Source organism: Cryptomeria japonica, chromosome 8, assembly GCF_030272615.1.
Source record: "Cryptomeria japonica chromosome 8, Sugi_1.0, whole genome shotgun sequence".
NCBI classification, from domain to species: domain Eukaryota; kingdom Viridiplantae; phylum Streptophyta; class Pinopsida; order Cupressales; family Cupressaceae; genus Cryptomeria; species Cryptomeria japonica.
In genome coordinates, this window is record NC_081412.1 from 7,386,215 (window position 1) to 7,402,785 (window position 16,571).

At 35.2% G+C, this 16,571-nt stretch overlaps 1 protein-coding gene across 1 annotated transcript; it reads right to left on the bottom strand.

The window, feature by feature from the left end:
- Positions 1–4,544: 4,544 nt before the first annotated feature.
- On the bottom strand, positions 4,545–13,366 carry LOC131857354 (cysteine-rich receptor-like protein kinase 43). Its single transcript, XM_059209789.1, has 7 exons — positions 13,216–13,366; positions 12,321–12,932; positions 12,116–12,231; positions 11,279–11,492; positions 10,958–11,183; positions 6,119–6,269; positions 4,545–4,769 (listed from the first exon to the last, which is right to left on the bottom strand). Exons 1-7 carry the CDS (start codon positions 13,364–13,366, stop codon positions 4,545–4,547), a joined length of 1,695 nt encoding a protein of 564 aa, XP_059065772.1.
- Positions 13,367–16,571: the final 3,205 nt, after the last annotated feature.

Consider the following 16,571-nt stretch of genomic DNA (forward strand, 5'->3'; position numbering starts at 1 on the left):
GGTAGTACATAAAGAAATTCAAGTTCAGGAAACAAGATCAGCTATCCCAGATTGGTTGAAGGAAAGATTAACCAAGGTGATCGTAGTAGAGGACGAGGACAATGCAATTGATTTGGAAAGCCTTGTTGGACGTTCTCACGAAGTAATAGAGAAGAGGAAGGCTACCAAGATGTCCAAGATGATTCGAGATGAGACTGGATCCAGAAAACTGCAGATAGCTACACCGGCAGTAGACAAATATGAAGGTGAGATCCTAGCAAAAGAATATGATATACAGACTTTTGAGTTAGGACCATCCACAATAGAGCAGACATTGGATGATGCCACCGACTCATTTGAGGCATTGAAAGACAAGCTTAGAGAAGAAATGGAGAAGAATAGAAAGCTTGAGAGAGAGGTCGGTGCATGGAGGACATATTTCAGTCATATCAATGAACCTTTGGGACGTCAGGATCCAGTTAGATCACCAATGCAGGCACTTCCCCTTCAATCAATTAATGAGGCAGAAAGATTCAGGAATATGGTCCAGCGTACGAGTATTTGGATGGATAAATCTAATACAGTTGCCGTAGAATTTGTAACAAGGATGATGAAGACTATTCACCAAGCTATCCAGGTTCTTGAGATAATCCACAATTTGATGATAACAGTAGCCGCATTTGCTCATACCAAAGATGTTATCATTCCTGTCTTGAAAGTAATTAGACATACATCAAGGAAGGTCTTAACGCAAGAAAAGATCATGGATGGAGGACCTCACAGTTTGCTTCAGTGGTCAACCTTACTCCATATGAAGAGTGTTCTCTTCGAGGACATCAGTGTTAAATGTAGCCAAGTTGAGGAGGTGATCAATCCGATCCAGGACAGAGTATTTGAGGTACTTCGTACCATTCTTGGCAGGAGGATCGAGGTCGAGACAGATGTGGATATGCAAGAATTAGAGGATAGAATCAAGGTCATCTTTTGTAAAGACGCTAATGTCACAGACGAGCAATATGATCAGATGTTTGCCACCATGCTCCTGATTGAAAGAACAAAGGAACTTGAATCTTCATGGGATGCAGCTCTTCTAGATGCATTCGATCAGGTCATCCACTTGGAAGAAAGTATGAAGAATCTTCCCGAGATTCCAATTGCTGAGATCGAAGGAATCGTATCAAGATTCATTACATATGCTAAAAAAGAGAATTGGAAAGGGAATAAGATTCTAGATGAAAGGTTGTTATAGATGACATGGCACCTTAAGTGTCATTGGTTTATGTCTCCTAGGTTTTTGTGCCAAATTTAATATTTGGCTATGTATTTAATATTGTTCAGTAAAAGGGAGGCCATTTGTAACAAACCCTAATTAGGGTTTAGGTGTCATGATTTTGACCGTTGATCTACTTTCAATCTGGACCTTTCATTGTAATTGAGGATGCTATTTATACCCTCATTTTCCATTTCATTTGGTAATAGTTAGATATCAGAGAGTTTGTTGTATTAGAGAGATTAGAGTTAGAAGCAATTTTACTTTGTAGCAAGATTGAGTTTGAGGAAAGGAATTCAAGCAATTGTTGTACATGATGACTTTGAAATCAATGAAATATTGAAGTTATGGTGTTTTGTTGCAATTTTCTTGGTTATCTTCATGGTTGTTCAATTTACTTGAATGATGCTCAATCAGAGTAGTGTGTTAATTTGAAGGACAAAGTGTGAGACTTGATCTTTGGTAGGATTCGAAATCCAAACCACTAGCTTCTTGCTGATTGTAGGAACGCCTTGCGTGGTCAACTGGATATACTTGAATCACTTAACCTTCAATCATTATCGTATCTTGGATATGTACCTTCGTGGTAGTGTCTTTGATCTTTGATGTGTTGAAAATCATTTTGTTACCTTAGAAGATCGCATCAATTTCAATTGAGTTGTTATTTTATGGCAAAATTGGAGTTGGTAGAATCTTGCCAAGTCTTGTCCACATGAAGTCATTCTTAGGATTAGACTAGATTAGATCTCTTGCAAGCCCTATCCTTTTGTTATTTTTGAAAGCTTCTTTAGTTTAGTAAAATTTCGGAATTTCGGAGTGTAAGATTCCCTCGAGGACACAGCAAATCACATCATACCGCTGGAAGCTTATCCACACGTAGAGACCCTACTAACCAGAACATTGGAGTCATCCTAACTGATCCTTCATGCGAATCTTCAGCAGTTAGAGACTTTTTTCAAGAGAGGATAAGATGCCTTTAGGTATTTTATTCTGTGTATGATGATGTACAAAATACACGTCAACACTACCCCAGATGCATTAGATTCTATTATAATTTTTTTCTCAATGTTTAGTATAATCTAGTGTAAATAATTGGTTCATTGTTTACATGAAGGTAGACAGAGCATTGGACAAGCCAAGCGGCATCGCTACCCACTTATACAAACCATCCTTGGTTTTGAAGGTGGTCTTCCACTTATGTCCATGAATCTAAATTTGATGATAATCACATTCGAGGACAACTTTGGAGAAGATCTTGGTACTTGACAAGCAATCTAATATGTCATTCATTCTTGGCAATGGATATTGGTGCTTCACAATGAACTTTTTCACGTTTTAAAGGCTCTAGAGTCCATAAATAACCCCTCCTTTCTCAGGGGAGAGAAAAGTAGGTGTGTCACATTGACTCATGCTTTCTCTTACAAATCCCTTGTCCAATATTTCAGTAATTTGCTACTTCATTTCCTCATTCTCTAGAGGAGCGAATCTATAAGCAACTTGATTTGGGAGATTGGCAGCTTGATGCATCACACTCTACTGCAATTTTTTTCTCAAAGCCTGGTATAATTAGGTGAAAATACTTGAATTAATTGTTCACATGAAAGTAGCCATATCATTGGACAAGCCAAATAGCATCACCATCCACTTATATAAACCATCCTTGGTTTTGAAGCTAGTCTTCCACTCAGCTCCTTTACGAATTTGAATTCAACGATAATTGATAATTGTGTTTGAGGCCAATTTTGGAGAAGATATTGACACTTGAGATGCAATCTAATATATCTTCCATTCTTGGCAATGGATATTGACACTTGAGATGCAATCTAATATATCTTCCATTCTTGGCAATGGATATTGGTACTTCACAGCGATCTTTAAAGGCTGTAGAATCTATACATAACCTCCATTTCACTCTTTTCTTCAGGGAGAGAAAAGAAGCTACCACACATGAACTTAGCTTTCCCTGACAAATCCCTTGTTCGATAATTCAGTAATTTGGTACCTAATTTCCCCATTCTCTAGAGGAGTCAAGCTATTAACAATTTAATTTGGGAGATTGGCAAGTGGAATTAAATGAATTTGATGGGCGATGCCCTATGGAGGAGGCAAATCAGTTGGTAAATTTGACGAGTCAAATCTGAATATTGACTTAGCAATTTCTGCACTTTTAATGGGACCTCTTGCTGACTAGATGTTGCTTTTTCTTTGAAAGATCAAATATCTCCTTTAGAAACTGAAAACTCACTCCTAGCCCACCGTAAACAAGGATAGAGCTAATGTTTTAGTTGAGCATTCTTTACAGGGTTTTAAAATATGTTGTTTCCCCTCATTTTGCATCTCATTAGTATTTTCTCTGCCATGGTGGACTATGTTTCTGTCACATTGTCGGGGCTCGCCCAGTAACAAGTGGCAAACATCCACAGGTACTACATCACGGAGTACCTTATCTTCCCAGGGCTTGTTATAAAAGGCAACTAAACCAGACTTGTCCATGAGCGCACTTCTATCTTTTTTCGACCAAGAAATCTTATATGGTCTTTGATTTATGAGTACAAGAAAGATTCAACCTTTGTACCATTTAAGTATCTGTGAATTTTCTATTGATCCACCATCTATTAGCACTTTTGTGTACCTTTCCTTGACACTTTGCATCTAGTCTAAAATATGTTATTATCCAGTTATTGTTTGTAGGTGTTTTGTTTCCTTCCACCAAGGTCCTTCATAGCATCATATCTTCTTCAGTTTCAGCCTCTAGTTCAATGGCTTGTGGCTCCTCTTCTTCTATTGACATTGCTCCTTTTGAATTTTTATGATTTATTGGAAAGTCTTGGGCTTTGTGAGCTTCATTGTATATGAGAGATCTTAAGGGCTTCCAATCTCCAAAAGATTCTCATCATCACCCCCTACCTCTACAGTCCTCCCTTCCTCCAAAGTCAGGTTTCACATTTCCCTTGGGCTCTTCTCCTTTGGAGGAACTTTCTTTTCTTTATTCAATCTGCGATCACCCATCTTATTTGCCATTTGCTCTTCCAATTTAGTTTTCCCTCTGCTTTTAAGGCATGTTCATATGCCTCATCCAAGGCACCTTGACTAAGGCTAGTTAATCTTAAAGCTAAAACATTAAGACATTACCATACCTATCTGCTTCTTGCTCTGCCTTCTCTTTTAAATTAGTTTGGATTTGCAACATCATGAATTGTTCTATATAACTTTTTACTAATTGACCTCTCTGTCTTAAGTTTTGAAATTCTCTAAACAGTTTTTGCTAATAGTTTGGAAGGCAAGAATCTAGCTCTTAAGGTGCTTCAAAATCTTGGGCTACAGCCTGATTTGTGCTTTCCCTCTCTTTCCTAGTACTTAACAAATTCTCCCAGCACAGAGCATCATGAGACTTCAATTTTGAAGCTGCAATTTTCACCCTTTTATAATTATCTTTATCAATGTTTTCCATCTCAAAATACCTCTTCCAACTCTTGGACCTAGTCTGTGCATAAATCTGAGGTGAATTAACCTTTAAAATCTGAAATTTCAACCTTTACTTTAGATCCTTTTTTGGACATAGCTTCAATGAACGTTCTACTGCCCTAGATGCATTTGAGTCATCTGAATGTAGTTTGGCTTCAATGGCTTCTAAAGTCCTAAGACATTCTTCACCGCTATTTATCTGTGACCCTGCATTCCTTCTTCATCTTCCTCCTCAGTTCAGATGGATTCCCCTTTGGGTCATTTTTGTTTGATAGATGCAAGTTGATGCAAATAACATCTATTGCGGGAAATTAAATAATCCTGTTCCAGGTATAGAGTTGAACACAACAGAGTAGAAGAGAAATATAGGTAAGCAATACCAAACAGAAATTGAGAATAGCAGAATCAAAAATGAAAATACATTGAAAATAAGCAATACCAAACAATTATCAGAAATTACAAAGAACTCCTATTATCCGAAAATAAAAACTACAGAAACCATTTTATTTGTCCCTGCTAAGTCTGCCAAAATACCTCTATATGAACTGCTTGAGTAACAACTTACAAAAACCCCTTTTCTAGCTCCTCTCTGTACAAATCTATCACAGCTTGTCTCTTCCACCTACCTGACTACCGACATTTATTTATTTTTCCCAAAGAAACAGGACAGTTTCTAACCACTACTGTTGCCTCACCATCCTCCCCCTCCCCATTTTCTCAACCAAACTAAAAATATGGGAAGAGACATTTAGTTAGTCCCAGATTTGGTGGTGCATCGTGTATCTACAATACATCAAATTGTCATATGACTTTTTTCGGAACCACCAATAAAACACAATGTAGATTGAGGAGAGAAACTACTTACATGAAAATAATTAAAACACTTAATTATACTTAAAGAAAGAACACATAATAGTATCTGCCCTCTTGAAGCTCAGCAAGCTTACAGCTTCGCGTGTTCGACTCCAAATGCCAATGTTCCATCCCCAAGGATACTATCAATGTCTGCCTTCGCGTCAGATCATTCTCTAAATGGCATTGTTAGACTCGATCTTTGGGACACATTTCACACTTAATGATGATCAACATTGGATTGTACTTTTTAGTTAGCTAGTTTCATGATGATCAACATCGGATTGTACTTTTTAGTTAGCTGTTTTGATACTTCACGATGTTGTAGGTGATTTTTTGTCCGGTAATATATTACTCGTATGGTCATTCTGGCCTATTTCACTTATTTGTGGACACCAGTATAAATTTTTATATTATAGAAACTAATATTATAATTTATATTATTGTATGTATAGTTTAAATTCCGATAGATTCTACAACATGTCCACCAGATTAGTGCTGAACATCATCTCATTTCATATGTTGCGGCATAAATTTAAGAAGCATACATACCCATTGCAAAAGAAGCTCCCTGGGATGCGGAAGTCCAGTTTTGCTGCACTTCTTTCCACTCACAATCTCTAGGACAATGACTCCGTAGCTATAAACATCTGCTTTTTGTGTTAAATGGCCATGCACAGCATATTCAGGAGCAGTATATCCACTGTATTTAATAAAAAAGTGTGAGTTTGCGACATTCTATAGTACTTGGAGTGTTAACTTGCAAACTTACGTCAGTAACTAAGAAAGAAATAAATTATATTGTAGTCCGCAAATGGTAAAAGAATCGCAAAGGACTGTGAAAATACAGCTAGATTAGAATAGACAAGAGGAGCACTTAACTCATTTCCAAAGGAAAAGTAAATCAGTTAGCTAATAACTTACATGGTTCCACCCACCTGTTGATGTGTATTTTGTACACAGCCTAACACAGAATAAAATACCCAAGGGTACCTTATCTTCTCTTGAATAAAGTTTCCGAATGCTGAAGATATTGCGAAAAGGATCAATCGGAGAAACTTCAAGGTTCTTTGATGTAGGGTCTCTACGTGTGGATAAGCTCCAATGGTATGATGTGATTTGCTGGAATCACAAGGGGACTTACATTTGATGATTGAACTTCTGATCTGCTTTGCTGGAACACAGGCTCTTACTAGCTTAGATTTGAAACAAAATAAAAAAAGATGAGGGCGAAGGGAGGATCTAATCCTAATACTAAGAATGTAGGAGCAATGATTGATTTTCGATGAAACTCTAACTAGGTCTTGTTTTGACATCAATGGACCATCTCCACAAGGCTAGTGCGATCTTCTAAGGGAAGCTTTATGATGTTCAAATCATCACCGCAGGCATAGACACCATCAAGTTGATGCATATCAATGAAGAAGCGACAAATTGAAATTGAGCTTAAGCTGAACGATTCCAGTTGACTACACAAGGCAAGTCTGCAATCAACAAACTGCTAGTAGTATGGATGTACGAATTTCACCATCAATCAAGCACATTTCTTCCATTCATCTAATAACATGAAATCAAATATGAGAAGTATAAAGACCATGCAAATTGTCGAATCGACCCATAAATTTCACCATTTCTTCAATGAAGTTATAAGTCTTTTACAACAACATCTTGGCAACAATCTTTGCCTTCTCTCTCTACTCTATTCTAATTACTATTCTATCAACTAGCTAACTACTCTCTATTTGCTAACTGCTTCCTATTATTTCCAACTCTCTCTCTAACTCCTTACAAAATGAAATGCCAGGGCTTATATATAGTGCCCACAATACAATTTGATGGCTTAGATCAATTCGAGATCAATGGCCAAGATTTTACAATGAAAACCCTAATTAGGGTTTGTTACAACCATTACATAACATTTAATGCTTGACCAATGATAAAATTGTATTGCTTGGACACATGTCCTCTTTAGAAAAATCGACCAATGGATAGCCAGGGTAGGTACATCGGAGTTTGTGCCACCTTCCATGAGTTAAGTACATTGAATCTGGACATGCTGAGGTGGACCTCACTGATTGGAGAAATGATGACTAGGATGCCACCTCATTTGACACTTGTAACTTGGTAGATATTCAACTTGATGTTGTTGAGAAGCTTGCTTTAATTAATTCATCTGGAACTATTTACTTCTTCAACGAGCCCTTGTTCTAACTCCCTGTGTCCTTGATGTGCAGGATGATGATGTACCTCGCCTTGGAACGTTGGATTGAAAGAGGTCGCCCATGTCCTGGCTTGATCGTCCCGGCGAAGACCGTCCTTGATCCGGCTTGATTTTCCTTGATGAGATCTCCATTTGATGCCTACACAACATTTCAAAATTAGTAACATGATTTTGCAATGAATAGCATAGATTAAATTAATTTTAGGAAACCTCATGATAAGTCCTTGAATTATCATTTCCTAAAAAAAGATTGAGCTATTGGAATTCAAAATTTCAAAATTCAAAATTTAAGCTATGACGATCAACGTTCAAAATCAAAACAATAAATTCATATCGCCATACCTCACTTGAGAGCTAACTCTAGAATACAAAAATGAGGATTGCCTAGGCAAAATTAACGTTAGAAGCCTTCAACGTGATCTTCAAGGATAAGGAACGTCCTCTTTATCAATTTGCCACCCTTGGGGATGTCTTTGGTCTTTGGCAAGTTCGCCTAACTTGAAACTCGAACTCCTTTGATAATACTAGCGCCTTCCTTTGCTTTGAAATGAAATTCGCACTTTTCAAACACAATTCGCACTTCCTTTTGTCTTCCTCAAATCGCATGTAAAGATGATGGTAAAATGACAATGTGAAAATGAAAATCTTCACCTCCCTTTATAAGCGCTCACACCTCAATTACCACTAGGCCGACCTTGGTAAAATTAGGCAATTAAAAATGATTTTTTAAATAAATAACAAAGCCGACTTTCATAAACCAAGCGCTCCTTTTAATTTTTTAAATTAATTAATAATTAATTATTAAATGCCATCCTTTTTTATTAATAAATTCGATTTTTTACAAAGGCAAAAATAATTAATAAATGAATACCATGCGCTATTTAAATGCTTTTAATTAAATATCGATTTTCCTAGCATTTAAATAAATTCAAAAAATGTGTTTGAGCACCAAAATTTAAAAATGAAAAATGCAAACCTTATCGCCCTGGTCCCTGACTGAGGGACAAGAGCGATCCATCATTTTGGTCTCGATCCTTGCATTTTTGACGTTCAAAGTCTTCATCCTTACGTTCAGATTGACATTTTAGCTGGGTCCTTCGAGCTTGATTGACTTGTTTGTGCGAAGGAATGTCTTTAAATGTGATATCGCCTTGGTCCCTTGGAGAGGGACATGAGCGATCTTGAAGCTCTAGCCAAAATGCGACATCTTTCAACCTTGGTTCCTTGTTCATTGCCACTTAAAGGACGTCCTTGATCTTGTGTGAACTTGCCTTGACATGCATTTGAAGGAAAATGAAGGATCCTATGCAAATCGCCCTGGTCCCTTGGAGAGGGACAGGAGCGATATAGCCTCTTTGTTCGATTTGATGATCGTTCAACATTTGAAGCCTTTGTATATCATCTTCTAATCATGCCTTGGACCCTTTACCACCTTGCAAAACCTTGACTTAACGTGATTTTTGGGAGATTTGGCAATTATAGTAGATATCGCTCTGGTCCCTTGGAGAGGGACAGGAGCGAACTTCAAGGTTTTGAACTTATGCTTGCCCTCTTCAACTTGCCATATCTTTCATCGTGTAAAATGAAGCCCTTTTGATCCCTTTGGACACTTGATACTTGTTAAACTTTCAAAATCTAGGCCCTTATGCAAATTTCGCTCTGGTCCCTGCCTGAGGGACAGGAGCGAATTAGGTGTATTCTAGTGCAAATCCTTCAATTTGATGGTCTTCGTAACTTTGTACTTGATTGAGACGCTTCGAAACGTCCTTGCCACTCTTCACCTTGACTTGGAGAGGTTTGAACTTAGCGAAAAGGCAACATAATCATCATATCGCCCTGGTCCCTGGCTGAGGGACAGGAGCGATCTTGCTCTTGTAGGCTTCATCTCATTTTTCCACCTTCAAAAATTATCTTCAACGGATTCGTAATGTACCTTTTCATTCATCCATGCCTTGAGATTCATTGTAACTTGGCAAGAAATTTGTCAAAGGTAAAAATCGCTCTGGTCCCTGACTGAGGGACAGGAGCGAACTTGGGCATTTAGGTCCTTTGTTGATGTTTTATAATCTTCAATTTGTCTTCAACGGGTTCGTTTCATCTCCTTTCTTGCCTTCAAACATAAAACTTGCTTGATCTTTGCCCAGATCGTACCTTATGAAGAATTTCGCTCTGGTCCCTGGGAGAGGGATGGGAGCTATAATAGACTTCGCCCTGGTCCCTTACTGAGGGACAGGAGCGATTTTGCATTTTGAGTCACTTTTCTTCATGCTTGTGCTTTCAAATTATATTCATCTCGTAAAATGCACTTCTTTAGACCTCTTCAAATCGTCAAGTTGTTAAAATCTTGCAAGGACAAGGCAATGTTTGATTTTGAGCTCCGGTCCTCCACTGAGGGACAGGAGCGATTTTTGTCCTCCAGGCCCAAATGCTTCACTTTTCACCATGAAATGTCTTTGCTAGGGAAGATATCATCCTGCCTCATGCTATGAATAAAAGTTAATGTCCAAAAAAGGTCTAAAAATGTGCATATAAAGAAAATCGCTCTGGTCCTTCAGTGAGGGATAGGAGCGAATTTGACCTTTTAGGCAAAAACTTCATCATTTCATTGTTTTTGATCAAGTCTGGATGCTCTATCATGCTCATTTCGTCCTTCACCATGCCTTTGATGTCTCAATTCGTCCAAACACGGTCAGGAATGGCTCAAATAAGTATTATCGCCCTGGTCCCTTGGTGAGGGACAGGAGCGAAATTCGCTCTGGATCCTCAGTAAAGGACAGGAGCGAAATTTGACTTTTCGAACTCTCTATCAGGATAACTTTTATGGAATATAACATTTAAGTATAAGAACTTTAAGTTATATTCCATATATACTTTCAGGATGTTTGAGAGTGGTTTCAGACCTCCAGGAGTTATATTGCAAAATCTAGTTTTTTGAGGTTTTTCAGTTTCCAGACTTAGTCAAATTTCAGGATCAGGACATTCCAGACTTAGCCAAATTTCAGGATCAGGACCTTACTCAAGCCGGACTTGCTACCCTATTGATCTCCCCGACAGCACTCAAAAAGCAAAGGCTAACTAACAAAACCCTAAAAAACCTAAAGAACAAACCCTAAAAAGCAAAAAAAAGCAAGGGTCCCCATTTGCAATGGGGCGATGTGTGAAAACGTCACAACACCACCCTAGTTGTAAGATGTGTCTTATCTTCTGGGAAAAATTTGGCTAGTCCAAAATCTGCTATTTTAGGTTGCAGGTTTTCATCAAGAAGGATGTTGGGAGTTTTGATATCTCTGTGTACAATGGGAAAGTGAGATTGTTCATGCAAATATAGAAGACCACGAGCTGTGCCTGTTATTATCTTGAAACGATCTATCCATTTGAGATGAATTCCCCCCTCCCCTGTTTGTTTCCAGAGTTTCAGTCATCATGGAATGAGAGTATGATATATTATACTTGGAAATCAATTTTTTAAATAAGCGAGTTGAACACGTTACCAAACAAATGCTGATCAAGGCTCCTGTTTGGCATAAACTCATAAACTAGGAATCGCTCCTGCCCCTTACTGCAAAACCCAAGCAAACGGATGAGATTTCTATGAAGAAAACCACTAAAAATCTTAATTTCTATAAGGAATTCCTCCATTGCTTGTGTTGATTGTGTTACAAAGAGATTCTTAATAGCAATCTCTTTTCCATCTTTGAGTGTCCCCTGCAAATAAGTTCATGGTTCATTCAGTAAAACATCTTCTAAATATCATTGTTTACTTGAAAATTTAGCACTACCTGCTCCTACGATTTATCTAGCAATCTGAAGAAGCAGATATACGAACATAGAAAATTAGAATATCATGGAATTTTGGTGATTTATGTGTAAGCTATGTAGCCAAGGACTAGTGTGAACGTAAAACACTCGAGAATTACTTCTCTGGAAGGCAAGAAAGAAGGAAACTGTATTAATTTCCACAAGTAATTGAAATAGGTCAATGCGATATCAAAACTACAGAATAAGGAAGAGATAGGACTGATTTACATTAACTTGAGTAGTTAACTAATGGGGAATCACACTAAGAAGAGTACAACCATAGCAAGCAGAAGGAAAAACAAAATGAACTGTTTAGGTAGTCTACTGAACCTGCCTTCCAAATGGCTAGTAAGAATTGAATAATAAAAAATCATTTGGTTTTCATGTTTTACATAGTTCTATGTACTTTCATGGTGTATGCACTAAGGTGTTATTTGCACACAACTTAGAAAAGTGGTGGAAACATATTCCAGATATATCTACCGACTGCTTAAAGTTTTACCCTATAAACTTCAGCAAAACCTCCTTGCCCAAGTTTGTTTGCAGCATAGATTGTTTGCAGCATAGAAGCCTTCAGTTGCTTCTTGAAGAACTTCATAATTGTAATTGAAATTAATAATTACAGGTTCTATTTCGCAAGCACCACCTAAATTTTCACTTTCAAAACGTTAGAGCTGACAGAAATGGCAACTGTAACTAACTAATGAACTGATATTTTTTCAAATGTGTACATACCTAGACCTGTACCTGATTTATGTCTTCTTAGCTGTCTAATGCGAAACCTGAAGAAGAAAAAGAACAAGAAACATAGGAGACTTGCTCCTCCTATGCTTCCCAAAAATATGGGTATCAGTTTTTTAGATTTTCTTCCTCCTCCAGTGGATATTGATGTTATGTCACATGTTAGATTTGCTCCAGGGTCTACTCCAAGTAGCTGACAGTAATATTTGTAGCTGTTAACCCTCAAGGAAACATCCTGAGGGCTATCACATGCCGCCATATCTAGACTTGTAAAAGTTTTTATGAAGCCCCGTCCAGAAACAATGGCAGTGTGACAGTCAGAACTGATCATCCATAACCAGAGGGAAGCCTTGAAGGAGATTGTAGACTTGGTGGATACAAGGTCTGGTTGTTTTAGTAAGTCCAAATTGAGGTAAGACCCTGCACGTCCATACATGTAGTTCCTGTACAAAGATAAATAATCACTTATATGGTTAATATTACAAGAGTTGGAGCCTTTCAATCCTGTCTGATATGTATCAGGATCCAAATTCAAATTCCCACAGTTCCGTGTGCATACCTCCTTGTAAACCAATTTGGTCTTTTGGTATGGATTTACATTTAAACCTAATTTAAAGTTCTAACGAATTAATTCAGCAATTTAAGTCCTAAATATAACTGAGCAAACTATGTTGGACGACACTTTCTATGCATAGACAGTGTTTGTTTCCCTTTAAACTTGAGATTATAGATCAAATTGAGTAGATTTTTACCTTTTGAAAGTTCTATAGATTATAAGTTCATTACTTTCACAACTAATTTAATTTTGTAGTAATATTGGCAACTAATTAAAATAGATCAATGAACTGCAAGTGCAAGAGAACTTGCCAACTTAATTGTAATGGACTACGCGCATGATAACTCCTTCCATCAGCGCAGGGATACTCAGTGATCGTCTGAGGAGGTATTGGAAGTCTGAGCAGTACATGGACCTTCCCTGCAACCTTCTCCACAGTAGTCTTTGGTGTTTCCACAGTATCCATTCTGGCTACAACAGACATCACTGGAACACCCACAATTTTGACAAGATATTATTTCCACTAAAACCAATAATGATAACAGGGTATAAACCCAGCTGAGGTAGACTCCCACAGAGATCATCTTTATCTATAACCAGGTAATAATTCTAGTCTAGAATGTAGTCACAGTTGTGTTATACATGTAAAAACAATTTTGGGTGATTTAAACAGGGCAAGAGAAAATATTTATTGAAGCTTTTTAATCAGGGGAGAGGAGAGGATCTATTAATGAATGATATCAACTTTCCACAGTCTATACAGTTTCTTGCTTCGACTTTTAGATTTGAGTGTGTAAATTTTTGCATCAATTTATTCGATTATACTGTGACCCATCATTAGGATCTATTAATTGAATATGTTCAATAATTGTGATAATATTTATTAGTTCAAGACAGGATCTTTGTGCATCCATTGCATTCAATTTTTTTATTAGCTTGACCAGTCATAAATAGAACTAAATATTTTGAATGAAACTTCTATTGTTTTAGATGATTATATAAATCTCTTCATCAGGATCTATTAATTGAATATGTTCAATAATTGTGATAGTATTTATTAGTTCAAGACACGATATTTATGCATCCATTACATTCAATTTTTATTAGCTTGACCAGTCAGAACTAAAATTTTTGAATGAAGGGCTTCGGCCCTAGCTCACCTGGTAGTGGATCGCAACTTAAGGCGTGGGTATGGTCCCCATGGTCTTGAGTTCGAGTCCCCGGCTGTATTAACTCTGTATGTGTTGCTACCTTGTGAGTGGGTCCAGATTCCACAATAGTGAATATAAATTTTTTTTTTTTTTGAATGAAATTTCTGTTGTTTTAGATGATTATATAAATTCTATTTTTCTTTCTTTCTATTGATCTATTATATTGCAAACAGTAGCTGAAAAATTTAATTTTTTATTTTTTATATTAGATTTTCAATACATCAAATATCAAATCATATTAAATTAATATATGTCAATGAGACAAATAACATAAAAAATTAAATAATACATTATTTTATATAATTTAAATAATATTAATAAATAAATATAAATACATTTCACAAGCACTTACATTTTCCGCTTCTTACAATCTGAGGACCTTATTCTTCAAAACGCCTATGTCCGAAACTATAATATAGCATTAATATACTTAGACTTCATTTTCCTTCATTTTCCTTGATTTCTTGTGTAGTAGTGTGGTTTGTATTTTATTGAAGGTCTTGTGTTTATTTTTTATTTAACATTATGATTATTTTTTTAAATTTTAGAGAAAAAATATTCGTAGAATATAATTATTTTTCATATTTGACTCTTCCAATTCAACCTTACCAACAAGAGAATGACTGAAAATATATAAAAAGAATTAATTAATAAGACTTGTAAATATTTTATATTCCATAAAAAGAATTTAGTAATAATATTTTATATTTTTATTGATTTCATGGTAAAGAAAAGTAGGTAAGTAATATATATTATTTAATAAATGGATAATTGAGGTTTTTTTAAAATGTTGTGGGATGCCACAATCGTATTGGCTTAAATGAATTACAAAGACATGGTCAAAGACTTTTATTTAAGTTTTATAAATTAGAATATTTGAAACTAAGTTTTTAAAAGGTTAATTTATTAATATTATTAAAAAAATTCAGTGTATGAATTATTATATTCATGATAAATAATTCAATTTATTTAATGAAAAATTAATTAATATTCATTTTGATAATGATTAATTTTATTTTTTAATTGATTAATTTTGGGAAAGTCATAGTTGGAAGACTTCATTTCTATTTTGAAATAAATTTAGATATAATGTTTTAATTATAATAGATGGAAGATTAAAGTTGGGTCACAATGACAAGACCTCATCCTATTTGTAGAAGAATATAAACACAATATTTTAAATACCTACATTATAACAATTTAAAATTTGAAGTTAAAAGATCACCTCAATATTTGAATTATATAGGTTGAGATTAATAAGCTATCTAAAGGTTTTATAATTATTATGATAGTACAATAAATTAATAATAAATAAAATGATTTAATATTTGCAATATTTCTGCTCGTGGTATGAAGAGACATTGCAAGCTCCAAAAATATTGTAAATCAAGAAATTCTATTTTGATTTGCTCAAACCATGAATTTTGTTTAGATACCTCAAATCCGAAAATACATAGAGTCCACATGTATAAATAGTTCCTTCATTCATTTTAACACGTTAGTGGCCCTCTATTTTTTTTTACATGCATAGCTTCACTTAATATAAAAACTTTTTTTTATTCTAAAATTTTTGCCTTTTATTTAAAACTTTATAAACACTTTGAAACGTAATAGTATTCAACATGTTTTAATATATAAATAAGATTATTTATTTAATTATATTATAATATTTAAATTTGTTATTTTTCATTTAAATAAATGTAATATAATTATAGATATAAGTACACTATTATTTTAAAAATGAATCATATTATATATAATATAACATATACAAAGTAGGTTTTTATATTTGTATGTGTTTAAATTTCTTTCTTTGGTTGTTTCAAACACAAAAAAATATGTGGATATAAGATATCAAGATTTTTATCAAGAATTCTATCAACTCAAATAATATTTTATATAATATAACTTATATTGTTATTATATTCTATATTTTATATTATGTAAATTTAGTAAAAATATTTAATAATTATATTATATTTATAATAAAAATTATTAGATATAAATGATATAATATATAATTATTATTAGAGGGATGAAGATATATATAATTAGGACTCTCTCTCTCTCTCTCTCTCTCTCTCTCTCTCTATATATATATATATATATATATCACCCTCTATTTATATATTTCCCTCTTCCTCTCCTTCTCTATATATTAAGCTCCCTCCCCCTCTTTTTTATCACCTTTTCTACCTATCTCTCTCCTCTCCACCTCTTCTCTCTCTCTACCCCTCTCCCACCCTCTCTTTATCTCTTTATATCTCTATTACTCTATCACTCTATCATAGTGCCACATATATCTCTATTTCTCCCTCACCCTCTCCCGCTATATCTATCTATCTCTTCCTCTCTATCTCTCCCTCTCCCTATATATTTATGTATATGTTTATCTCTTTATCTCTACCTCTCTCTATCTCATCAAATACCTCTTCCTCTCTATTTGTCTATCTCTTTATCAAAGACATCAATTTTCCA